Here is a 27,934-nt window from a genome sequence, read left to right on the forward strand (position 1 = left end):
TGAGACAGACAACAATAACAGTTTTGCTTCATGAAGACCTTTAATATGACAAGAAGACATGGCACAGTTATTATAAAAATACAACAAAATAATTTAACTTGACATCTGTAACATGTTTGAACACCAACGAGAACATATATAAATTAAATCAGTCGAACTAAACATGTAAAGCTATCCAATCATTTTCATTTTTATTAGACCGCGGTGTTTTATTTGTCCCATTGTTTAATGATGTATGATCTTTGTCAACTTTTTCAAGTGTTAGGTTTGACAGTTTATTTGTATCGACGTGCATTTGTGATTCAATTGTGTCCGCTTCAATAATATCTTGCAGTGCTTCTTCCGTTGCCTTTGTAATTTCTTGTTTTCTCTCCCGCTCAACTTTAGATGATTTACGCATTGCTACCTTCTTTTCGAAATCTTTTCGAAGAATTTCATCTTTCTGAGAGCTTTCCAATAACTTCTTAAAATCATCCACGCGGCGTTTGAAAGCAGGATTTCCGTCCATATGTTTAGCCATAAGTTTATGTAATTTACCCCTTACTCGACCAACCTCAGTCTTTTCTATATCAACTGAACCATCTGCTATATCCTTCATCATTTGAGCCTTTTGTCGTCTATGAATCATCTGCGCCTGCATCATTTCACTAAAAGGAACCACATAAAATCAAATGTTTAGCAATTTATCCCCAATACGTGCAAACTGCATAATTGAAACACAGTATGTGCAACTTCCACTACTGAATCACTCAAAAATCTAATTTTACAACCTGTCCAGACGAATTGATTTTAGATAGAAAAAAATAATTAAATCAGATAATAACGCATGTGTCATGAGCTGTATTTATACCCTCGGCTGTTGTCTGTCCTTTGGTCGGGGTGTTGTCTATTTGATACATTCCCATTTCAATACTCTATTTATTCTTAAGCCATAGTCTATTTATGATGGCAAATTAATTTTTGCGGAGAAACATATTTCTGAGTTACAGATTCTTCATGCAATATTAGATTCATATTACAAACAAATGAAGACAAACTTTTTGATATGTGGAAATTAATACTTACGCATATTCTATTTCCCCGCTGTCATCATCATCTAGTTTATCTATTAATAACTCTAAACAGTGTTCTTGTAGAGGAATCCCTGCCATCTGTAAATACAAATACTACTATAACTAATGACTGATCAGTGGCACCATAAAGATATGCAGTAGTTTCATTATTATTCGTGGTTTACCAAATTTCGTGGATTTCGTTGGTATAGGTAATCAACAAATTATAATGTTTAACGAAGTAAACATTTTTTATAGGTGTATATTCAGACTTTTGGAAAATATCCACGATATTAAGATGTGCATCAATCCACAAAAATTGGTATCAATGAACATACAAAATCCACAATATGTGAAGGTTTACATGCACGGAACATTAATTCAGAATTTGAATTAGGAAAAACAATTGCCATGCTTAAACATAGAGATGGTATAACGTATAACAGAATAATGTTCTTACTATTTATGCCAGAAGGTATTTATTGCAAAATATCTGGTATCATAAATATATAATCATATTTCGTGTAAATGTAGTATTTCTCGTTTTGTTGTAGTGCGGTATTGAATTTAGCGTAGATTTAAGTCATGCTACTGGTATTTTAATACAAAATTATAAACAACACCATCTTTGCTCTTTTAAGTAGACGATGTGAGAACTTTCCTTACTTTACACGAAATATACAGGGGGAGTGGGAACAAAAATTTCGTATTGCTAGGTAGTCAGTGCATTTTATGTTTCCAATGTGCAGTATAAATCTATATCAATCGTTTGAGTCGTCACAATTTCTTATACTGAACCACCTTAAATCAACGAAACATATTCTGTCCTTTATTTTTGTGTCTTTCTATTTACCTGTCCCAGATCCCAGATGTTGACATTACAAAAAAATGTGAGATTTATGTGAATGAGACATCAACCAACCCTTTGTGCTTTTTCATAAACTTTCTGTTCGGATTTTTATCCAGTTATTGTTATGCATGTGTGATAATGAAAACATATTGCCTTCGTAGATATCCATATTAAGAAAAAAAAAATGGTGTTATCATTAGAATGGGTAGACCTCGGCCGAAGCGGGTGTTAATTGTTGCGATTCGGCTCAATGCGTTTATTTTAGGCATCAACACCCGTTGCTTATATTATTACATATTGCTATGGATTGGCGGGGCTTATAAATGTTTAGTGAAAAATAAAAAATACCGCGTGTCCAATGAAATGAAAATATAATATAAGAACTATTTATAATGTATGATAATATCGTATTTTACAAATAAATATATAATTTGAAGAGAAAAAAATGTCAAAAAGATGTGCATACTGTTTTGAACTATACACTGCACTGCAACAGTCAGACAAAAGTTTTAGATAAAAAAAAATATTGAAAAATAAGTGCAACAATAGTGTATTGCTTTTCAAGAGTCATAAATCGATTAAGAGAAAACAAATCCGGGTAACAAACTAAAACCAAGGGGAAACATCATCTATAAAACGAAAACAACGGAACAACAGAAACGAAAAACAGTCTACGTATACAGAAACGAAATATTTTATAACAACTGCTATATTCCTGACTTGGTACAGGTTATTACGAAAACATGGTTGGTTGAATCTTGTTTACGGTCTATTCATACCTCCCACAGATATGCAATGTTAAAAAGCATTTGGCGAAAATGGAAACACAACGTGACAGGAATACAGTACACACAAACACAAGGGCACTCAGCACAAAAAATATACATCAATAGATACTGAAAATATGACATGAAAAAATGCATAAATAAATAATAGAATAGAACATAAAAACATGTAGACCGCAGAATAACAACAGTCATCTCACATTAATGACAACACAGAACACCACAAATACTGACCTACTTTATATATAATTTTGAAGTCCGTACAATATTATTGAACGAGATCCAAAAATTTCCAATTATCTTCACAATACTATTCTAAATAACAATCATGACTATCTTGATAAGCTATATAAAAATGATATGATGACTTCATAAGTATTTAGACTAGCAAAAACCTTTATCCATGGAAAATAGAAAGTAACACGACTATTATGACAAATAAAACATATGTAATGACAAGGCATAACACAATATCCAACTGAACTTACAAAGAAAGCATCATTACAGAATACATGAATGTTGGATGTGAAAATACTGAGACACGTCGTATAGCAATGCAAATTCACCCTCGGCAAAACAATCATATTCGTGAAAAGTCACGTTCAGAACTTAGCAGAAAACGACTTAGATAGTAAACCACAATCAAAGATTTGATAAAAATGTCGTTGGTTAGTTTAGACACAGACACATGGTAAAGATGACCCATTCGTGATGGTTTCCATTTACGGAGTGTCAATTTTAGTCTTTCCTCATCATAACTCTGTTGGAGAGGTTTCTGCGTAAGGAGCACAATCTTGTAAAGTCTGAATATGCATTAGCATAAATAGTATATAACATAATAGTGATACGATTTGATTTAGACCATTTCTTCATTTAAAAATATAATACGTTTTGGTTTCTAACAATGTTTATATTTTTTTGGAACATTTGTCTGTAATAAATATATTACAATACTATTTATTTTGGAACATTTGTCTGTAATAAATATATTACAATACTATTTATTTTGGAACATTTGTTGTTTTAAAATGAGATTTATTTTGGTTGGAACATTTGCTCCTTGAGAAATACAATATATTTGCTTTGGGGTGCTTATTATTTTTAAAATGCAATATTCGTATTTGCTTCATTATTTTTATCTAAATTTTCAAATTAAAAAAGAAATAAAAGGGAAAAAAATATTAAAAAAACAATCTAAATCATAAAACTAACAGCACACAAGCTAGTAGCCCAACAAAACTATAAGCAGGCAATAAAAGATTGTAACATACTTCATAAATACCCTGTAAAATAAAGTTATATGTGCATTATAACAAGCAGAAAGTGTCCTAAAAACTTGCAGAATAAATATAATGAGGATATACTAGTATCCAAATTTCTAGAAAATAATTATATTAGATTACGTAGGGAAGATGAGTACTTAAAGGGGCACTAGCTACGAGATATATAAAAAAATAAATATATTATTTGTATGCTCAATCATTAATAAAATGCAAATAGTGAAATAATAATTCGCTTTTAGCAGCCAGTATTGTAAAAATATACTAAAACCATTGAATATGACTTATTCACTTGCAAGTGAATAATTCGACCTCATTGAATCCGTATTCATGTGAACTTCAATGTAACCCCTTAGGTTGAGACGAATAACACGTGAATTGTATGTGTAAAGTTATTTATAGCAACAAAATGTCAACATATAAAGTGAAACAAAGGTAAATCATTTGATTGACTGATTCGATCTACAAAATATCATTCTTATAGACGTAAAAACGATGATAAACATATAGTTCAGCTATAATATGAAATTAAAGAGACCTAGAATAATCCAACAGCACGAGTTTGCTGAATCTATTTATATCTTTATTTATGTTTACATCGCTTATATGGTCATTAGATGATTTTAGAGCTTAACTCGATAAATAATTAGATGGCGTCTTGACTAAATTACGCACCAACGAAGCCACGTCTTTTCATGCCCGTGCCTGGTTAATTGTTTATTTTAGACTTCGAATAGTTTGGATAAATGTTTTACATTGTTATAAATAGAATATGAAAATTTGATTAAAATCGGTGAACATGAATTTAATAAATACTCTTTTTTTGAGTAAAATTTTATATTTTTAGTATACTGATAAAAATTTTCAGCAGGATAAACACAAATATGTCCTTTAAACCCCTTAACCGGGTATTAGCTATATATTAGACAAAAAAGCGAATCATTGATGCATTGGCTTGGAAGTCAATAGCTCAGTGTATTGCAATTCGTATTGGTGCAACTTGATAACGGATGGGTTGTGGATGTTCACGAAAGTATTTCAAAGACGGGTTAACATAAATAATTCTAGTGCTGTTAAAACGACGATTTACATATATTAATAACCTTTAACATGAAACCAAACAGTCCTAGGAAAATTAGCATTATCAAATGCACATGCTTGTCAGTCTAATCATATTCATATTAATGTTTATATCGGGTTATAAAACTTTCTGCAGTAATCGAATACTTATTTGGGATCTAGTTTAAAATGCGTACAATTGTTGATACATTATCTCTGGTCCATGTATTCCCTATTGTAAGATTTTGGAATGCTTGTAATAGGGATCTACGTTTAAGTATGTTAAATATCGACTATGAGAATTTGGTCCAAATCAGTAAACACGAATTTAAATTATTGCCCCTTTTACTATAACTTGTATTTCAACAGTGTTTACATAGAGTCAGCAAAATAAGAATTAATCCTCGGAATAAATAAAAACTGAGCTTCATCTAAATCAATGCAGATCATATTGTACGGCCATCATAAATAAGATGCAAACAATCTCTAACATCACGGACTCTTTCGTTTATTGATGCATTGATCATTTTATGTCGTCTAGATTCATAACCAGGTTTAGGTTTCACTAATAGGTGAACGTATGAACCATAAACGGCTTATCCTTCAAGAACTTTTATGCTAAACCCCTTTTTAGTCAAACAGTTTTATTATTCAACAATTCAATTTGTTTAAAATAATTGTTCATTAGAATCAGATTGGATTTGCATTTTGCACTAAATTAAGGTGTAGTATGCCCTTGATATCTCTTAAAACCAGGTTCAACCCACCATTTTTTCCTTTAAAAATGCCCTGTACCAAGTCAGGAATATGGTCATTGTTATATTATAGTTCGTTTCTGTGTGTATTACATTATAACGTTGTGTCGTTTGTTTTCTCTTATTTTTGAGTGTAAATTCACATTGCGATAAGACGTGTCACGGTACTTGTCTATCCCAAATTCATGTATTTGGTTTTGATGTTATATATATATGTTATATTTGTTATTCTCGTGGGATTTTGTCTATATGTGTTACATTTTAGTGTTATGTCGTTGTTCTCCTCTTATATTTAATGCGTTTCCCTCGGTTTTAGTTTGTTATCCCGATTTTGTTTTTTGTCCATGGATTTATGAGTTTTGAACAGCGGTATACTACTGTTGCCTTTATTAAGTATATGCCGTCGTTCGATTGCTTTCCCCATTATCCCTTGCAAATTGGTAGCTTCAAATTGTTATGGACATATTAACATACCATCAAGCCGGTTTTTATTTCACTCAAGTCCAAGGATTTACTTCCATCTTTATCAAAAACCGAAAAGAGATCTGTTAGCCGGAAACCATTCATATGTCCGAATTCCATAAGCACTATTATAGGATTTTCGTCTATTAGAGAGAGTTCGTCATCATCTTCACCAGAACCATGATCTCCACGAATTGGTCCATGAATAAACAATATGTCCTTATCTTCTTTTAGTTTTTTCACATTCTCTGAAAATTCTTTCTCTACAAGCTGCGTCTATGAAAGTAAATTAAAGTTGGGGGGAAAATTATCGATCGAAATTGAGCAACATATATATATATATATATAGATAAGCACTTCATATTTTGAACTGTCTTGAGAGGTTTCCTATGAACAGCTTTGAATCATTTGTGAGTTTTAGCAGTTAATCCTGAATGTTATTCCAAATATTGTATCTTACGCAAATAGGGGAAGGATCTTATAAAGCAACCGTCAACTTTATAAAACAATGAAAGCACTTTAACACCTGAAAAGCAGTAAATTGACAATGTGCTATCAGAAAGAGCATTAGTTGTAAAGGAAGAGATTTGATTAATTCATGCGCTTTTTTTTTTTTTAGTTTTTAACATTATCGTAATAGTTGATGTACAATCAATTCATAAATTCCATGATCTAAGCAATCGAGTAGTTGTGTTATTCTCCTTATTTAGATATTTTTTCCTATTGAGGGTAATGAAAAATAGATTGATTTGTTTGAAAACTTTAGTGTCTTGTAAAAACAACGGTTATTAATATTAACATCTGTACAATTAAATCAGCTTATATTGGTTTCGTTTCATAATGAAACCCCACTTATTGATTGTCCTAAATTATTACAACGATTGCACAAACACCCAAACAAAACTAAAATACTTATCAAGCAAACTGTTTTTCAAAGTGTAATTAGAAAACAGTTTTAATGCTGTTTAAGAATATGACTTCGTTTTTATGTATTTCTCGTCAGTCTGTGGTACGTTTTGGTCCTTTTGGTGTCTTTAAAAACAGTATTTCTACATTCATTTTAATGCTTACTCGAATATCGACTTTCTTTAGCCCTGAGGTAGGATTATCGTTGATAAAATCTAGGATCATCTGTGCACCTTTTGTCGTGATAGGATTCCACCCCAACTAAAACGAAAGGCAGGATATGATTACGAAAATAAAAACAAAGCCTGCAATTTCAGTCTTCTAGTCATAACAGCTCACTCAACTTTCGATTTCCTGGCTATTGCAGTATGATATACATATTGTTTAATAATTGAACGTGTGTCCTTGCATTCTACTATTGTGAGCGCTAGCAATTCCAATACATATATCCATTAGTTTTCCCGAAGAATTAATTCCATTAAAAATTAACAGCTGTATGTACACACTCTGTTAGTTAAATGTGCTGAATATCACGTGAAAGTTCCAATCATTACATATATTATTTCAGAGATATTAAACCTTACTACATCTTCGAAGTTCGTAATCATTCTTTCTTGGAGAATAATCATAACCTGCATAGTAGCAATAATAAGTTCTACGTTCAATACTGAAATAAGTGTACATTTTCTTGTGTGTAATCAATGCAATTGTCAAACTGTCTGTTTCTTTGCTTGATTTCTATGTACTTTTTCTGAATCATAAGTTAAGGACATCATCATGTTGAACTTAATTTGTATTTCTTCAACATTATCTAATTATCAGAAAAAAGGGAAATAATTAGAAAACATTAAGCATGCATACCTTCAACACTTCTAAAGACTGATTTGTTTTCATTCCTTTTAAAAGTTTCTCTAAGGCATCTTTGTTTATTCTGTTACATTCCAAATTCAGTTCAATTAAGTATTCATTAAATTCTAAAGCTTTGGCAAGAGATTCACAACCTCGCATTGAAAATCCATTCCATGATATATCTAATTTCTTTAATCCTTGATTTAACTGCAAAATATAACAACCACGTCGTCATGATACTCCGAAAATTCAAATATTGATTAATAAATATCAATTAACCCGTTTTATTTATTAATTGACACAGTAAAATGCAATACCCATAGTCGTATTTGACACATATACGAAACTGTCCTAGTGTTCAAGTTTTTGTAGTAAGAAGCCATTACAAACGATCCAAACTTATACATATAAAAAAGAAGATGTGGTATTATTGCCAATGAGACAACTATCCACAAAAGACCAAAATGACACAGACATTAACAACTATATGTCACCGTACGGCCTTCAACAATGAGCAAAGCCCATACCGCGTAGTCAGCTATAAAAGCCCCGATAAGACAATGTAAAACAATTCAAACGAGAAAACTAACGGCCTTATTTATGTAAAAAAAGAACGAAAAACAAATATGTAACACATAACAAACGACAACCACTGAATTACAGGCTCCTGACTTGGGACAGGCACATACATAAATAATGTGTCAACATATTATTGTGTTCAACTTTGTTTAAATTTGTGTTCAAGTCTGTTGCAGTTTAGTTTAACATATTTATTTGTAGTGGATTGGGAAACAAGTTTTGCAACTTATATTAATGCCTTTCCACTTTGCGGGTGCTAGTGCTGCCTTGTAGTGGCATTACATTAGCCTGCTCTTTTCCGAAATCTACAAGAGTGTCTTTAACGTGCAAGAGATATGGCTCTCTCTTTACACGGGTCAGCCATTTATCGTCCACTTCCGATGGACTATCATCGTTTCCTCAATGCCATACTCGCAAATGTTGTCAAGGGAGAGCCGAAAATGCAGTCCCTGAACTTTTCATCCCGGCACGAGAATCGAACAAGGAACTTGTGTTAGTAGTCCGATGCACTAACCACTACACTACGGCTCTCGCAGTTTATTTTCAAGTCTGCTGAAATTTAAATGTTTCATTGAATCTAAATGAAATGAAACATTATAAAAAGTAATAATAATACTGACAAAGACATGTTTGCTAAACTATCGAAGAGTTTAATTCGGCGTATGCGACCGTTTGTGTTTTGTTGTATTAACTGACTAGCTGTTTTATTTCTTGATCAAAATTGTTGTCTAAATGCAATCAAATGAAATATTCATTTTATGTTATTGTCATATTCATTTACTGTGGCTAAACACCAATTGCTTTAGTGCGATTGTTACTCTGTAAACTATACGTCATCGCGATGGTTCGATACCTACATGTGTAAGAACTTACTGCTAATCCGTCTGCAATAGCATCAGCACCATCAAACCGTAGATGATTCCAACTGAGATCTAATTCTTCCAATGTATCATTGATTTCTGAAAAAAATATTTTAAAATAAACTCAGTTGAAACCGGAATTGGCCATAAATAAACTCATCATAGAGATTGACACAACCGTGAAATGTCAAAAGTGCCAGAGAAATATGCTTAGCTTCCTTTATTTATAAACTGGACATTAACGCACAAATATATCTTTTCTAAATTTTATAAAATTGTATTCTCTTAAAATCAAGTACTTTGTATGAATGCTGATTTTACAAAAGAAAGGACTGAAAATAAGGTCCTTGAAGCACACTGAGAAATATGTTGCGTGTTCTAGCTAAGCGAACTGGGATCATATCGTGGTATTTGGCATACAAAATATGCAATGGTTTGCAGCAATATAAAACTTCTAATTTGAGTTAATCGCAAGTTAAACGTAAAGCTAGATATTGTTAAAGTAAGATCTATTTGTATTTGTGCATGTTAAATCGTTATACTAACATCTGCTATACATCAGGTTTCATAACAACATGTTAACGTAAAGATTAAGAGATAAAATGAAATGCACTTACTTAATGCATCGCCTATGACTTTTCCTCCAAACTCACGAAATTCATTATGGCTTAAAGTTAGTCTGAGTAAATTATGTGTATCCTAAAATGTACAAAAACGAAATTATATCTTTACGTTTTGTGTGTGCGCTAAAGTTAGCATTCATCAGTGCATGTTTTTAACCTTATTTTTTTATTATGAAGTTGATATTATTATAATACCTTGAGATTACATTCACAAAAGCAATATGCATAAAATGTCGATTATTTGATATTAATGATAGGTTGTATGATGAAAAAAAATCGCTTCAGATAGATACTTAGATAATTAGATTCTACTACAAGTAATTCGGTTTTATAGCCTTTGTAAAAATAACAACTGCTGCATTTCATAGTATTGCGTTAGGGGATCCAAAAAGCATAAAATTTATGAAGTATGGTTTCTTCCTAAAAAAGTGCTTGTACCAAATCAGGCATATGACAGTTGTTATCCATTCATTTGATATGTATGAGCTTTTGATTTTGCCATTTGATTATGTATTTTTCGTTTTTAATTTTTTTTGGAGTAGGGTAGTTTTGTTATTTTACTTTTTATCAATTTCTCAATTGTATTCATTTGGCAAATGTCCAGCGCCAAATCGGATTATCATTCATACTGTTGACACCTTACCTCGAATAGTTTTGTTAAATGTATTGCATCAAATTCACGAAAACCATTTCCTAAAAATAAAATAAGTCAGAATATATTTCAATGTTTTTTTACAAAATGTATGGTAATAAACCTAATAATGTGCAATCTCCATAAAAAGTCAGAACCAGGCAGAATTTTTTTTTTATATTCTATGTTTCTTTATAAATAACTTATTCCAAAAAAATCTGAATGAAATGAGATAAAGGTTGGGTAAGACATTAATGGATCATCAATCTTATGAAACACACATATAGTTTACATTTTGACATCCTTTTTTAATTTCATCAGTTGACATCTTTCTAGAGTCTGTTTGTTTTTTCTTCGGTTTTCTTTTTTGTCATCGGATTGTCGGTTTTTCTTTCTTTGATGATTTCATTGAGTCTTTGGTACCTTTTGCCAAAGTTTTAAATATATATAGACAGATATTTGTAAACCATTGTTCTCCTATGAAATACTATACAGATGTAAGATAGAATCGTACCTGAGAGATTCAATGAAGTAAAGTTGTCAACCTCTACTGCAATATTCACAATGTGTTTAGCACCTTCAATGCCAATCTGATTGTCCGATAAGTTCTTAAATATACAAGAAAAAGCAAAATAACATTATTACCGAACTCCGAGGAAAATTCTAAACGGAAAGTCCCTAATCAAATGGCAAAAACAAATATCAAACACATCAAACGAATGGATAACAACTGTCATACTCCTGACTTGGTACAGGCATTTTCTTATGTAGAAAAGGTATATTGAACCGGTTGTTATAGCTAGCTCAACCTCTCAATTGTATGACAAGCGCATACAATTTCATTATCCAAGACCATTATCACAAATGAAAAGCTGTAGAATTTGTGTAATACTTTAAGATGTTGCCACTAGGATTTTTAATAACAAACTGTTGTAAAAAGCTGTTTGTTTCGGTAAATGATTTGTCTGAATGTCATACATGTTACAATAAGGATTCATTTAATCCGAGATACTGTAAAAAGTTCTGTCATGGCAGCAAAATTTGTTTGAACATTTTTACATGTTAGAAAAAATATTTAGGAATAATAAACTGTTGCAAAGGCGATTATTGTTGATAATTTATACATTGTATTTTGTTAGAAGACGTTTGATATAACAAGAAGTAAAATACCGAACTCCAAGGGAAATTCAACATGGAAAGTCCCTTATCTAATGGCAAAATTAACAACAACAAACGAATGGAAAACAACTGTCATATTCCTGACTTGATACAGGCATTTCCTTGTGTAGAAAATGAAGTAAACCAGGTTTTATAGCCAGCTAAACCTGATCGCACTTGCATTGCATATAATTCCATTATATTGACAACAATGTGTAGGAAAAACAAACAAACATAATAGGTAAATAATTCGAAATTTGGGATATAGCAGTCTACATCGTGTTACAATCTGTTGTAATCTTAATCGTTATAAAAGCAAACAACTGGGTCAACAAAGAAAACCAAAATAGCATGAATACATTGTTGAGACAAAGCAAATAAAGCAAAAATGAAAGACAAGAATACAGAATATGACCATTTATAAGACAATCACACAATAGCGGGATGTATAAATACCGAGCCCGTCACAACAAATGGATCAAATAAAAAAGTGCTTTCACATTAACAGTTTGAAATATACAAAGCCAATAAGAAGAACAACATAACACATAATTAAGATAATAAGCAACGTCAGTACTTATAATCTATTATTTAAGTCCATCATATTTATTAACAAGGTTTTTATATCATTCGATGAACTTTTAAGAAAAAAAGACGAGACGTTCTTTAACATCACTCTGGTTCCCCACACTCCTCTAAAAGCTTTGGTATCAACAGTGGAATTTGCAGAATTTTATACATGTTGCAAAAAGGTTTTTAATGTACCAATCTGCCACGAAAAACTCTTGTACTCTTATTGATAATGTTCATCATATTTAAAAGATTAAGAATACAAGTAATATCTATGTTTATTTGAAGTTGTGTGAAGGAACTTACTAAATCAGTAATGATTCTGTTATCCGTTAACATTTCAGCTAAATACAAAGCACCTTTTGGTCCTATTTCATTGTCTGTCATATCTAATATCTGCACTGTTGGATTCTCCTGTAAACACACAAACACACAGTTTGTATTATACCGGAACTTAAAAATCATATACAGTTACAATTTTATTAAAAACAAATTGTAAGAACACTTTTAAGGAATTGTTGTTTTATGCATTACCCACATACTGATGATGTGAAAATATTAAAAAGAAAACACGAAGATAAATATTTTTTGTAAATGATGTTTTTGTTGTTTAACTAAATTACATTTTAACCTCACAGATATTGGAAATATTTGAAATATTCTATGTAGCTTCCTTGTATTCGAATTCCTAACGGGTTAACTACTGAAACTGTCTGTATGGGCAAACTAAATAATTTCCATATGTCTTTGTTTAATTGTTGATTAAAAAAGAAAAATTATGTAAAATTAGTTTATATATACTTACAAGAAGAGCAACAGACATTGCTTTTGCATCTTTTGGACAGAGCGAACGATGCCTGACTGATACTCTCTTTTTTGACAGTTCCCGGATGAAGGATGACACTGGTGAAATGTTTAACATTTTACACATGCGCCGATATTGGTTCTCACAATAAGATGCTGGATCCTTATCTGACCTGGATTCACTTTCCTCCTCTGAAATGTATGTACTTGGTTAACAGATTATTTAGAATAAATTTAGTATTTGATGGACGATATGGACCTACACGGGTCGGTAAATAAAATTAAAGTTATTAGTGTTACGAAAGGAGTAGGTCCGGTCAGGGCCGATTTTGGCCTCAAATTTCAAGTTCATCTAACGAAAGATTTTAGACACTTTTTAAACACTTAAGTGTCTATTTCAATTGATTCGATTAGTTTATGTGAAAGATTTTAACTGATTTAGTCCTTAAAAACGCTCCTATTCTAGCTTAAGTATGAAAATCTATCAAATATGCCCAAAAACGTCACTTTCTAGATGTTTTTTTGTCAAAAATGAAAGTGGCCGCATCCGTGTTCATCCTCAACCTAAATATATATGATGTTTTATCATCAAATACAACTTGTCTTTCAATAAAATGAATGAACACGAATGCGGCCACTTTCATTCAAAAATTTGTCTGTATTTTATTTTTCATTTACATGTTGTACTGTTAAATCAATCATCCTTAATCAGAACGATAGTTGTATGTGTGAGTGTATGCGAGTGGGAGAGAAAGGCTGTTTATTTTTACTTTATGTGATTACATGCTTGTTATGAGCCCTATGATTAGGAAATAAAATATCTTTATCTTTTATTTAAGACGGAAACAGTCTAAAATATAACTAAAATGCTAAAATTGTGAACATTTCAGCAATTTAGCATGACTTAATGATGTCAGTACCCGATATGTGTGCATTGTATTGTCAAAAACCGCACATATTTATGTAGCAGAAGCATTCTACTTTCCGATAAATAGCTTACGGATTACATTTTCACTATTTTGTAAAACTGCTATATTTTGGGGCCAAAAAGGGGTCTTACTGAACTTACTCCTTTTGATCATTTGTATTTCTTTACTTAAAAAAATTGATTGATGCAGGCATTAGGAATTCTGCTAAATGATTCCAAAAAGGTACATCAAAACATTGAAATTTGATTGGTTATCAAGTTTAAACGAGTGAGCATTATTTAAATTTTGATTTACACGAACTATGAAATCTATAAGGATATTTGGTGAAATGTTTTAAATTACATAAAAAAAAAACACCAAAAAAAAAAAGTGATCACAAAATACAACTATTGATTTATAAAAGTAAAACTAGACCTCGTTTTTACTACTAAATACAATACATGAAAGCTTTCATTGAACTGCATAATATTGTGACAGAATATAACAAAAATACAAACTATGTTCCAAAATCAAATGTCAACCAGTACCCTTTCTATGCTGTACAATGAACAAGTTAAGTCGTGCATAAAACAAATAATAAGCAAAACTAAATCAACTTTTAATATCATATAAATACGATTGGTTATATCAAGGAAACTTAAAAAAATACAATAAATGTCTAAAAGCACTCTGATTTTAAACAAGAATAGTGTATGAACATGCCATTACCACAACGTCCCGCACCATATTTTAATTGTAAAATAAATGTATACGTTTGACTCCTGCTACTGATGACGTTCTAAATGCCAAAACAGGTGATGGGGAACAGCTTTCAAGAGACGTCGTCACAAAACTTTCTTCGTAGTCTCTAAATGATTGCTTTGTGTCTACTTTTGAAGACGATTCTAGTTCAACTGAGTTTGTCCCTGTTGCCAAATCTTTTTAAACAAAGAACGATAATTCTTAAAATAACAAAACTCAATAAGGTTACGAACAGTGAGATACCATTTGTCCTAAAAACGGCTTCCGTAACATTTTTTTAAATCAAAATAAAACAAAAACGAACAGTTACAGTGAATGAAGCAGTGAGTTTTATGTTTTTACAAAGCAACACTGAATATCTATGTAATCTTGACTTAAATTATATTGTTTGTAAGCAAATGAAAACAAAAACGTGATCGTCTAAATGTAATTATCAAGCATACCATCAAAGTCGAAATCGTCGTTGAACTCGTCAAACAAGTCTGTTAATGAAGTATTATAGGTGTGAAACGACGATTCACATCCACCATATTCACTGTCAATAAGTGATGCTTTTCGTCGTCCAGTCCGACGTCGTGTTATGATCGCACGATTTGTCTTCCGACTGGCAACCTTGGCCTTGTTTCTGTATTTGACCGCCATGACATACGGTGATGCTGTCTGTGGTCTTTTAATAAGGCTTCGGTTATCATTCTGAAAAGCAGAGAAAATTTGTATTGATACCATATATATATAGTTAGTATATTTAAAAAAAAAAAAAACATTCATGGATTCATTATTATTCGTGAGATACCAATTTTCGTGGGTTTCGTTGGTACAGGTGAACCACGAATTAAAAAATTCAACGAATTACAATATAGGCTTTGTATGAAGATAGAGACATCCACGAAATCAAATATCCATCAAAATGCAAGTTTTCCTCAATCTACGAAAATCGATACCCAAGAAAATAAATGAATCCACATCATTTTGACATACCTGGGTAACAGTACAGGTAACGTTCAACATATTTTGTTAAGTTTGCTGGTTGCCACCCTGCCAATATGTTGTCATAATCGTCAAATATAGAAAACATAGCCCAATTCTATAACATGAAATGGATATATAATCATACAATACGACATGTTCTTAAAAACAAAAAAACTTTGTGAATTAAATAATGTTAACAAAATGTTTTTAAATTACTACTGTATATACCAACTTCAAACAATATTTACTTACATTGTTGTATTTTCTCATATTGTCTTCGATACTACACGTGTTATGGTTCACGAAGTCAGGTGTAAAATAATTAGAATTATCGAATACACAAATATCTTTAAATGCATTTAAATCCATTTTCAAAATATTATTATTTTCTCCCCATTTAAGAACTACTTAGCTATGGAACGAATGATATAAATGTTACAGAAATTTAAAAAGAATAGCTTATAGCTGGCTTTTGTATTGATTTAACAAAATATTATTAATAAATCATGTTTTAATGTGTTATATTAATCTCTTCTATATAAATGTCAAATGGGATACACGATGTTTCTATTTTGTGGCATCACCAGGATTTTGTGGTGTCAAGTTTAAGACAAATAAACACTGACGATTTTCATTTTTGTGGCGTCAAGTGTAAGACAAATAAACACTGACGATTTTCATTTTTGTGGCGTCAAGTGTAAGACAAATAAACACTGACGATTTTCATTTTTGTGGCGTCAAGTGTAAGACAAATAAACACTGACGATTTTCATTTTTGTGGCGTCAAGTGTAAGACAAATAAACACTGACGATTTTCATTTTTGTGGCGTCAAGTGTAAGACAAATAAACACTTACGATTTTCATTTTTTGTGGCGTCAAGTGTAAGACAAATAAACACTGACGATTTTCATTTTTGTGGCGTCAAGTGTAAGACAAATAAACACTTACGATTTTCATTTTTTGTGGCGTCAAGTGTAAGACAAATAAACACTGACGATTTTCATTTTTGTGGCGTCAAGTGTAAGACAAATAAATACTGATGATTTTCATTTTTTAGAGAAATTTAAAAGTTTGATTAGTTTGATCAATGGTTGTCTTAATTAAAAGCTGTTAATTTATGTGTCGACGTTGGCATTGAAACATTTAATATCAGTTATTAGACATGTCATCCATTTAAATATCTTTTATTATGCTTTATTGATTGATTACAGAAGAGTCAATTAAGTCATCAGTGAATTTAGTATAGCTTTTTATACCCAGGAAACAACGAAGTGTTATGGATAGTTCGTAAGTGTCTCCTATTTCCGGAGACAGTTCATTTGAACTGAGGATAACCTTTTTATTATGGATTTCGTTTGGCCATTAAGGGATAAAAAAAAAAGTCAAACAATGACATTTTAACAGAAGATCAACTTTCAAAATCAATTTATTTTAGCCTGTTTTTTTTGTCTTTTTTTTGTATAGATCTGCGAATAATTAATATGGAACATACAATAAGGGAAATTCGCAGTTCAGTGTTTTTTTGATTTTATTGTTTACAATACAGCTTTGTATATAACAAGCAGAAAAGTTCACAACTTTAGAAAACATAGATAACACAATTAAAACAGCATTAAATCCAATTTAAAGGAATAGAAAAACAACACACAGAAGCATGGACTATACGTCGATGTGTCCTTAACATATATATACATGACGTTTTTAACTCAAGTCCAAGTGTAAGTTTTAACTTTGTTTCAAGTATGATTGTAAATATTGGGCGATGTGGGGTACACTACGATGCAACAAAAACCAAAAAACACAAAAGGCAATATTAAAGACATCTAAGGTGAGCATACGCCCTTAAAGAACATCTTGTCAATATACACAAATAACAACAAGCATTGAAGATATAATAAACAGCTGCGCCATGAGCGCATGATACGCCCGACGTCTTGTGTGGAAGTTTTATACAATAATCATAAATAGTTTCAGAGAAAGTTTTAAGCAATAACCATATATTGTTTTTGAGACATGGCGGGACATGTGAAACCCCCAACCCTTTTTTTTTTTTACAAAAAACTAAATATCACTAAAATAAAATTTTGAATCAAAATCAAAAAGTATACAGATCTTTAGATTAATATAACAAAGAAGTGTGTAAAGTTTTAAGCAATAATCATAAATTATTTTTGAGATACGGCGCGACATGTAAAAAAACCCTCCCCTGTTTAACAAAATACTCAATAACTCTAAAATAAAGTTTTGAATCATCACCAAAAAGTATACAGATCTTTAGATTAATATAACAAAGAAGTGTGTAAAGTTTAAAGCAATAATTATAAATTGTTTTTGAGATATGGCACAACATGTAAAAAAACCCTCCCCCTTTTTTACAAAATACTCAATAACTCAAAAATGAAATTTTGAATCATCACCAAAAAGTATACAGATCTTCAGATTAATATAACAAAGACATGTGTAAAGTTTTAAGCAATAATCATAAATTGTTTTTGAGATATGGTGTGACATGTAAAAAAACCCTCCCCCTTTTTTTACAAAATACTCAATAACTCAAAAATAAAATTTTGAATCATCACCAAAAAGTATACAGATATTAAGATTAATATAACTAAGAAGTGTTTAAAGTTTTAAGCCATAATCAAGAATCGTTTTTGAGATACGGTGCGACATGTGAAAAAAAACACCCCCCTGTTTTAGTTACAAAGTGCCGTAACTCAAAAAGTTTTAATCTTATTTTCACCAAAAAGTATACAGATCATTTGACCATCATAAGAAACAACTATGTTAAGTTTCATGAAATTTGGATAAGTCGTTCTCAAGTTACGGTGCGACATGTTTACGCCGGACAGACAGACAGACGGACGGACGGACGGACACCGGACATTTGTATACCATAATACGTCCCGTCAAAATTTTGACGGGCGTATAAAAATGGCACTAACTTATGACAGACACATGGACACGTGGCGAGTTTAACAAGCTTTACTAATTTTCTCTCTTTGTTATTGAAGTTAAATAAATATTGCATGTAGTACGTAAAAGTAAACCCATGCATATATCTATCTTATAGTTCACTAAAAATAGAAACATCACAACAACATGGATATGAAGGGCCGATAAAAGTGGCTGCCAGCTTGAGTCTGGTGATATGAAGCGTGGTCTTGATTTATTGTATTCTTTTAACGGTCTTTTGATTTCGATCCTTCCTGTCATAGTTTTGATCTTGGGGGTATCCGACCTATGTTCGTTGTACGTACTATAATCAGTACAATGCGGTAATTTTAGAGTCCAACAAAGATAATTTCAGGATTATTTTTAATTAGTTTCAACAAATGTAATTGTACAACTTTATCAAATCGCTACATCATATATTAAGTAAAATTTAAAAACTTGTGCAGAGAAGCAACAAAGCCTTTAAAGGCTAAGAATAACATATATAAATGTAAACAAAATTTCTACCTCTCGTTATGATTTTACGTTTCTGGTTTGTGTTGTTTACTTGCTGTCTTTTTTGGGCAAATACACAACCCTTTACAGTCAGGATTCTACTTCGTCAAGATACGCCAGTTCATTTTCACAATCGTAGAAATGGAAGCCATTGTAGGAATGACGCGCTGCCAAATTTGATCTTGAAAACTGATAAATTTATCCACATAGCACCATTACGATCCTTTTATGTCAGTTGTATTTTAAAAGACAAATGTATATACTAGCATATGGGCAACAGTTAATGATCTTGTCTGCATTGATTCAACTTAAAACTATTGTATGATCGGTTGTCAGGTGGAATTTAAAAAAATTCTAATTAAATATTTCGTGGAAGGGCAGACTAGAATTGTTTAGTGGTTGAAGACTATAAACCATAGTTATCACACACAAACAAATATTTTTTTTCGAAGATATGCATTTTCATCATCCAACTTGAAAGACTGTCGTCAAGTACTTTTAGTAAAAAAAAAAGCTATTCGAACACACCTTCTCTGGTTTTGTGATTCATTGGATAGGTATTTCACTGGACCCATATATTTCATCTTTCAGTACTGCGATTTTTCTATGTTATAAAGTCAATCTGTAGCTTTGATATATAACAATGATAGAATCTGAAGCGAGATGATGTATCAAATATTCTTGCTTTGTACGATTTCAAGACAAAATATTCAACTCAAACACGCCCTAACATAAAAAGGTGCACTCGACTTTCTCTTTCCGATACAATTGTTACCCCTTTTTTGGAATTTTTTCTTGAGTCACATAATGGAAGGGCAGACACGAAAATTACTGAACTAACAGATTGATATGTTCTCCGTCCGTGATAAACAAAAATTCTAAAATCGGAGGTTATGCATTTTTGTCATCCAACTTGATAGATACCCATGTCGTCGACTTGATATCTAATTGTTCTGCTTAAATATGTAATAGATAAATTGAAAACTTATGCAAATGGTGTTTTTAAAATTAAACGTTTCGTAATTGACAAGAAACTGTCATTTTATTTGTTTCTATTAACTTTTAAAATTTGTGTTACTATAGTAAACATTACAGTAAGCATTTATCGCCTTCTCTAACAAAGAGCTTCGATTCTTTTGTTCTATTTCAACTGGGTTTCCGACTGTTTAACTATAACAAATATCAAATTTCAGTAAGTGAAAATGCTTTAAATGACGTTCAACGAAGAACAAGTTTCTATGAATGCATTTGAATGTCTTATTGAAAAACGTTAACCGATATGGAATCTTATTGTGTGTACACGTATTAAATGACAGGAAAATAAACTTATCATTTGACTTAATTCTTTACTTTTAAATCATAATAAAATAATCTTTATATAAATAATTTATCTTATCGTAAGCTATAATTCTTGTTTCGGAATACATAAACAAATTTCCTCATTCTGCATTTTCATCCTTAATTTTATTCCTGCTGTTTAAAAAATGAGAAAATGCGAGAGAAATAGATGGAGTAGGGGAAAAGCTAGGTGGAATGACAAAAGGTGTAAGGGTAAAGTTGAAGTTGATGATAATGATGGATTTATCAGTTAACGTCCAGTGACAAACAGTACATGCATTACACTAAAACAGGTTGATATCACAAGCTTAAGACAACAGGAAACAATGTCATCATACATTGGCACGTTATTCTGACTTTGAGCCAACCAGTCTCCCTTTTCCACTGACTAACATGGGATTAGGGAAGAAGCAGTAAATATCATGTACTTGGTTTGATCAAGTCAGGTCTACAGCCAACGACCGCTCGCACTTAGGCTAGCACGCCCATGGATATGCTGTATAATATAGCTACATTATGTATTATATGTGTCAATATGTAAACAATGTATCCTAACAAACACAAATTAATCTAAAAGCGAAGGGGAGACGAAACAAAATTGACTTGAATAGAATATCAAAATTCCTCAATTCGGCATAAAATATGGCATGTATAATTTTACGTTAGACCTTCGGTTAAAAAATATAATGCTATCGAAATTCATCGTTAATTGAACAACATAAAATTAATTGGTATTTCTATTTCATCTGTCAGATATATATAATTATCTTAAATATCACAATTTCTTCACTTGAATATCGTTGTTTCTTTTAAAAGAGTACATAATACACGGGTTTTGATCCTTCAAAATCATACTGATGTCAATGATGATTTAAATTTCTTTTAAATACATTAGGAGAACGAATGAAAATAAAAAATAAGATACAAGGTTAAAATTATTTAGGCCATATATTTCAGACCGTTAGTGCTAGTGTACTATTTTATACCGAGTTTACAAATTTCTTTTTTTTCTTTTTTTTCTCTTTCCTTTTTTTTTCATAAACCAGCGTAAAAATTATTTCAAATACGATTGGGAAATAAATAATACAGCCGAAGCGGAAATAGCTAAAAAAAAAAAAAAAAAAAAAAACAGAGATAGTCAAAGAATTGTTTCAAGATCGGGCAATTTCTTTACGATGAACAGAATAGAACATAGGTGAAATAGATAAAAAAAAAAAAAAAAAAAAAAAAAAAAAAATATTTAGAACTATGTATAATAACAACAAATAAAATAACACTTGTAAAAGAGGGGTGAAAGATACCAAAGGGACAGTCAAACTCTTAATCGAAAATAAACTGACAAGGCCATGGCCGAAAAGAAAAAGACAAATAATAGTATATACAAGACACAACATAGAAAACTAAAGACTAATTATAAAAAAAGAAGATGTGGTATGATTGCTAAAGAGACAACTCTCCACAAGAGACCAAAATGACAAAGAAATTAAAAACTATACGTGACCGTTCGGCCCTCAACAATGAGCAAAGCTCACACCGCATAGTCAGATATAAAATGGCCCGAAATGACAATGTAAAACAATTCAAAAGAGAAAATTAACGGTTTTATTAGCATACAAACTTAATGCGTCTGGTCTGAAGGGCTTTTCCAGATTCACCTTCATCAGGAACGACCATACCCAAACATTTGAAAGCTAGTGATGTTTAGATAAATAAAAAAACTGTGATAAGCTTTGTAACCAAGCTATCTAAATACGCAATTTTCAGTTTGCACTCAAATAGATAAATTGTTCAGATTAGTTAAACTTTTTAATCCAGCTAGTGTATATTGGTATATACGCAGCTGTTGCAGGTATTTACATAACAAGTCTAATGCCAACTTTTGAAAATGTTGTTATTTTATATCATACCTCAAATATTTTAGAAATAGGAGTCCTTGCTGTTGACATTTCGCCTGCTATATCCATATTCAACTCAACAAGAATTACAAATTTTCATAAAAAATAAACTGAATTTATTTTTAAAGGTATAGCATACATATCTATTTACTATATATCTATTCAATTGTTTCAAAAGTATAATGAAAAGTTATTCTTGTGATCAAGATTGTCATTTGATCTCAATTATGTTTTGAACTTTATTTTAACCTACGAATGGATAATCTTCTTTTAATGTTCTTGTCTTACGAAGTGAAGATAAGTTATATCATGGAAAATTATAACATACGTACAGGAGAAGAGTATACAAAAAGTAAAATCACAAAAATACTGAACTCCAAGGAAAATTTAAAAAGGAAAGTCCCCAATCAAATGGCAAAATCAAAAGTTCAAACACATCAAACGAATGGAAAACAACTGTCATATTCCTGACTTGGTACAGGCATTTTCTTATGTAAAGGTCGAATAAGATAAGATAAATTTTATTTTCCGAATTAGGTCCCAAGGGTGGTATATACACATAACATATATAATTGATACAACATACAGTATTTTACATAACATTGTAAAATAAACTATTGAAATTAAGTCATACAGGTATTATTTGTTAAATAAAAAAGTATCGAAAAAAGAGTTGCTACTCCAGAGATGTGGCAAACCTTTTTATCCATTTATTTACTTATTTTCTCACTTGATTTTATAATATTTTGCTGGAAATGTATAAACATAAAATGATTGTTTAGCTGCAACAGACACCAAGGGACGATGCTCTAGGATTGTGATCTTAAAAGTTCTAACAATCCTCCTCGTATCTGACACAGAAAAAAAACAAACACAAATGTAAAAAGTTCATGTATATTGACAGCAAATAAAATATACTGCAGTAACAGGTATTGAGAATAGTGTAGCTATAGGTTTCCCTACTGCAATAGACACCAAGGGGCGGTACTCAAGGAGCTGTGGTATTTACACAGTCCTCCTCGTGTCTGAAGCAGACAAGAAAGCCACATAATTAACAATTTTTCGAAATAAATTTACATGCAATAATCATGAACCTGTACGTAATCACGATTTCTTTTTGTATATAAAAGTAAGGTTTATTTTTGTCATCTTGATATACAAAATAACAAATGCATTGTATCCTTGTGTTATATTTCTGAATTCCGATAATTATACTTAGAACCTCTACATACTAATAAAAAATCATATCTTATGTCTGATGTCAACATTAATTTTTAAATCGTATGAACTATTATAGTTCTAGAAATTAACTTTAATCAATTAAAATGTCAATTTAAATCTCTGACTTAATTTTGAAATGCACAAACGTGTAAACTATTATAATAAATTATTGTTTATTTTTATTGATGGATTATAAGTTGGTTAACGACCTTAAACGGATATGGATATACGAAATTATGAGAAAATGATCACGAATAAGACCGCACTATATATATTTATATGATGAAAATCCAGGAAAAGGGTGTCGGCACCAAATTGTAGTCTGCGTATTGGATTAAGATTGATTTAGAAAGCTAGTACCATTACTAACTGCATGTATTTAAATAAACCACGCCTACTTACCCAATATAAAATATACACGGTCCCATTGCGATTGCTTTTCACAAATTATATTCCTAGAAATGTATAGGAGGTAAGATAAAGAAACTTCCACCGACAGTGGAGTGAATCAAGAAGATTTTAAGACTCATAACATTATATATGATAAAACCTGTCATAATCAAAATCATATGGTCATATTGATGCTTGGTTGGTTGCCGGTTAATTCTTTTGCCTCGCAAAATTAAACCTACGGAGCCTTAAAAGAATTATCGCATGCAGAGAGCGAGTTATCATCCTTGAATAAGACATCACATTACTCGTCCCGTCCTTATTCTAGCCGGACTAGGCTACGTTCTTATATATCCTGTACAGTCACACCCCCCCCCCCCCAAACAACAACAAAAAACACGAGTTTTGCTCACTTTTCAACGACAGGGCCGAGAAATGCTAGAAATTTCGAAAACTATAAAACATGTATCATTCAGTCTGGAATAAATCAAAAGTGATTAGAACATTGATTGTAAAAAAAACATTGATTAAGCAATACTAGCAATCACGCCTAAGCATAAGTTGCCATAAGACGAACACAGCAATCGTCAAAGCAGCAGGAAAGCGAAAATAACGAAAGAGATGGAACATTCCATATTTTTTTATGAAAACATATTGAAAAGTTTAAACATAAACTTATGAATAAACTCATCATAGATACCATGATTGAAATTTTGTATTTACGCGTCAACAAAAGACTCATCAGTGACGCTCGAATAAAAGTTAAAAATGCAAAACAAAAAAAGAAGTTGAAGATGAAATGATACTGGTGACCTAAAAACTATAGAGGTCAACATATAGTCAACATACAACAATAGAAAAAGACATGAAATGTCAAACTCATTAAATTGTCTCTTGTCTAAACAAGCTTTGTATAATTAAACCCAAACTATGAAAGGTTTGGCATTAACTCAAAATTCTCCAAATAAAAAAACAAATGTCAACATGTTACACAAGACTCTATCACTGACATGTTGTCGCTTCTTTTTTTTTAATTGGAGAATTTGGAGTTGATGCAAAACCTGGTTTGATATTGGTACATCAATTTGTGAAGAAGGGTTTTAAGCTTTTTCGTCATTTTAAAATATCTACTCTCCCTCGTTTCATCTCGGTCAGTGGAATAACAAAAAGACTAAAAAGATTTACATACATTAAAAATCAGTACAGATAAATTTGGATAAGGTTTAAAGGCTATTAGTAATAAAATCATAAGTTCAACAAAAAATATAAACAAATAAAAACACCTTACGGTTTCAAATAATTAGCTAAGTTACTTGAAGCATGTTTAAAGTACTTTGCTTGCTGGTATGAAATCATCGATACGAGTCATGTTAAGTAAACAAATTTTAATATAAGGACGAGCACTTCTGTCTTTGGTCATTTTTTTTTCATATTGAAAAGCTAAATTGACTGTCCTTCTGGTATCTTTCATCCCTCTTTTAAATCAGTTTTACATTTGTTAAAACTCATTTGAAAGTCTGTGCACTGTAAACCAACATATTTCCATAAGCGATTTACATTCGCAATTTTCGCGAGTAGAACAATAACGCGAAAATAAATCGTCGCGAATATGTAAAACTTGTTTCTTTCCTTATTAAACTACATCAAGTAAATTAAAAAATCGCGAAGTGGGGTCGAAGGGGAGAAACGCGAAATAAATAATCGCTAAAATAAGTTGGTTTACAGTACTTATCTCGTCTGATTCATTTGTTAGAAATGGAAAGTTTCAATTTGCTGAATGCTCTTATGTGATGCTTTTCTTAAAGATCTCAGAAGAACGAAGACGATAAACGACAAAGATGGATACAAAATGATAAGAACACTAGAGAGGGGTTATCAAGAATCGCTATCACTTTTTCAAGGGTTTACAGAGTGTTGTTATAAATAAAGCTGCACATTCCTTATTGGCTATTATAGTACGTCATTGATCCCAGTGGCAGATACAGTGGGGGGGGGTCCAGGAGTTGGAACCCCCTTTTTTTGGACGATCAATGCATTTGGGACATGTGGTTTGAACCCCCCTTTTGTCCTGGGTTGGGACCCCCTTTTTAAAATGGCTGGATCCGCCCCTGGATCTGTATATACATATTTGGTAAAAAATCAGTTTAAAATAATATTAGTATTTAAAAGGTAACACAGGACAAAAGGCGGAAAGTATTAAACATTTCTAAAATCCTTTAATCCAAATAAAGGCTTATATCCACTTATTTGAACTATGGTTGATAGTTGTTTAATTGGCAATCCTACCTCATCACCTTGCTTTATATTCGTTGTAAAATTGGCATTAAAACGTGTATATGTTTTTAAAAAATACAAAACAGTTAGTTTTAATGATTTCTTTTCAAAAATGAATAGTATACAAATTGATATTTTCTATAAAAAGTTTAAAAAATGATTATTTAATTCATATATCTGGATACGTCGCGTAAAAAGAATATTTAGACGCAAGGTTAGTTACCACAATTTATTGAAAAAAATATTGTGTTTTTTTTTAATACAAAGAAACAAACACAAAAAGGCACGACATATATATTGCCATCGAAAAAGGGGAAGAATAATGGGCAAACTGACCGCTTAACAGGAAGAAGAAAGCTGTGCATACTGAAATATTTATTTACCAAATAAAATTATAAAGGAGGTTACGTTTTATAATATACTTATAATCTCCTGTAAAGGTAATATGCTTGAAACAAATCTTATAGTTGAGAGTATTTACTATTGACTCAAGAAAATTAGAATATCGGTATAAAAGATTTAGAGAAAGGAGAGAAAGTGTTAGTATGTGCACGAAAGGGATACAAATTGTCTTATATTTCCCGGCCAGAATGTTTAATTTTTTTTAAATTTTATTTAATACATTGTCTCGGATATCAAAAATTATTTGGTGCCAAGAAACGTTGTGGAATAGGTGAAAATTACTGTATTTCTATAAACATCTAAACCTCGTGTATACAAAACATGTAGAGAAAAAAGTATCTTCAAATAAAAAATGTATATAAATATAGGTAGATATAGGAAGATGTGGTAAGCGTGCCAATGAGACAACTCTCCATCCAAGTCACAATTTATCAAGATAAACCATTATAGGTCAAGATACGGTTTTCAACACGGAGCCTTGGCTCACAACGAACAGCAAGCTATAAAGGGTCCCAAAACTAAAAGTGTAAAACCATTCAACCGGGAAAACCAACGGTCTAATCTATATAAAAAAAAACGGAAATCAAGAAACACTCATGAACCACACCAACGAACGACAACTATTGAACATCAGATTCCTTACTTAGGACAGGTGCAATCAATTACATCTGAGTTTAAACGTTTTATGCTACCAAACCTTCACCCTAATATGAAACAATAGTGTAACATCACAACATAGAAAGACACACTATAAAATATCAATTTTAATCAATTTGGATATAACTTATGTGACTAGTTCTTACCTGTGACTTTTCTGTCTTAGATTTTGGTGCAGAAAGTGGTCGAGCTAAAGCAATATCCATGGTCCTTCAAATATTTTATATCTCATACATGCACTTTACTTTATCCATGCTGGTATTTTTTAAATAACAGAATCCCGGTATTTAAACATTTTACATCATAACGTATATCAATTATACTTTTACTTTTTCTTGTATCATAATCAGTTTCAATCCACGAGTTTAATTGTAGGGTGAAGTAATTGGTACATATGTGAAAGGTTAACGGACATTTAACATTGTATTTTGGTATTCGATCCTT

General features: G+C 31.3%; 1 protein-coding gene across 4 annotated transcripts; it reads right to left on the reverse strand.

The window, feature by feature from the left end:
* Nucleotides 1-17: 17 nt before the first annotated feature.
* On the reverse strand, nt 18-27,905 carry LOC143085396 (uncharacterized). 4 transcript variants are annotated; one of them, XM_076261723.1, is made up of 14 exons: nt 27,637-27,905; nt 15,337-15,586; nt 14,905-15,069; nt 13,225-13,415; nt 12,726-12,833; nt 11,206-11,299; nt 10,704-10,753; nt 10,055-10,136; nt 9,451-9,536; nt 8,011-8,205; nt 7,315-7,410; nt 6,256-6,519; nt 1,066-1,151; nt 18-647 (listed from the first exon to the last, which is right to left on the reverse strand). In XM_076261723.1, exons 1-14 carry the CDS (start codon nt 27,694-27,696, stop codon nt 158-160), a joined length of 2,217 nt encoding a protein of 738 aa, XP_076117838.1. In that variant the 5' UTR covers nt 27,697-27,905; the 3' UTR covers nt 18-157. The 4 variants fall into 4 exon arrangements, with proteins under 4 accessions (XP_076117838.1, XP_076117839.1, XP_076117840.1 ...); XM_076261724.1 differs by lacking the exon at nt 27,637-27,905 and adding an exon at nt 22,559-22,692; XM_076261725.1 differs by lacking the exon at nt 27,637-27,905 and adding an exon at nt 16,115-16,175.
* Nucleotides 27,906-27,934: the final 29 nt, after the last annotated feature.

The sequence above is a fragment of the Mytilus galloprovincialis genome, chromosome 8 (assembly GCF_965363235.1).
Source record: "Mytilus galloprovincialis chromosome 8, xbMytGall1.hap1.1, whole genome shotgun sequence".
Taxonomy (NCBI): Eukaryota; Metazoa; Mollusca; class Bivalvia; order Mytilida; family Mytilidae; genus Mytilus; species Mytilus galloprovincialis.

What these genes read in the sequence shown, in the direction of transcription:
- LOC143085396 (XM_076261723.1), bottom strand. Translation starts at nt 27,696, where the DNA reads ATGGATATTGCTTTAGCTCGACCACTTTCTGCACCAAAATCTAAGACA. An exon ending in CAATGTCTGTTGCTCTTCTT is followed by an intron (nt 12,834 to 13,224) that starts GTAAGTATATAT and finishes GTGTGTTTACAG; the next exon opens with GAGAATCCAACAGTGCAGAT. An exon ending in ACAGAATCATTACTGATTTA is followed by an intron (nt 11,300 to 12,725) that starts GTAAGTTCCTTC and finishes TGTATATTTAAG; the next exon opens with AACTTATCGGACAATCAGAT.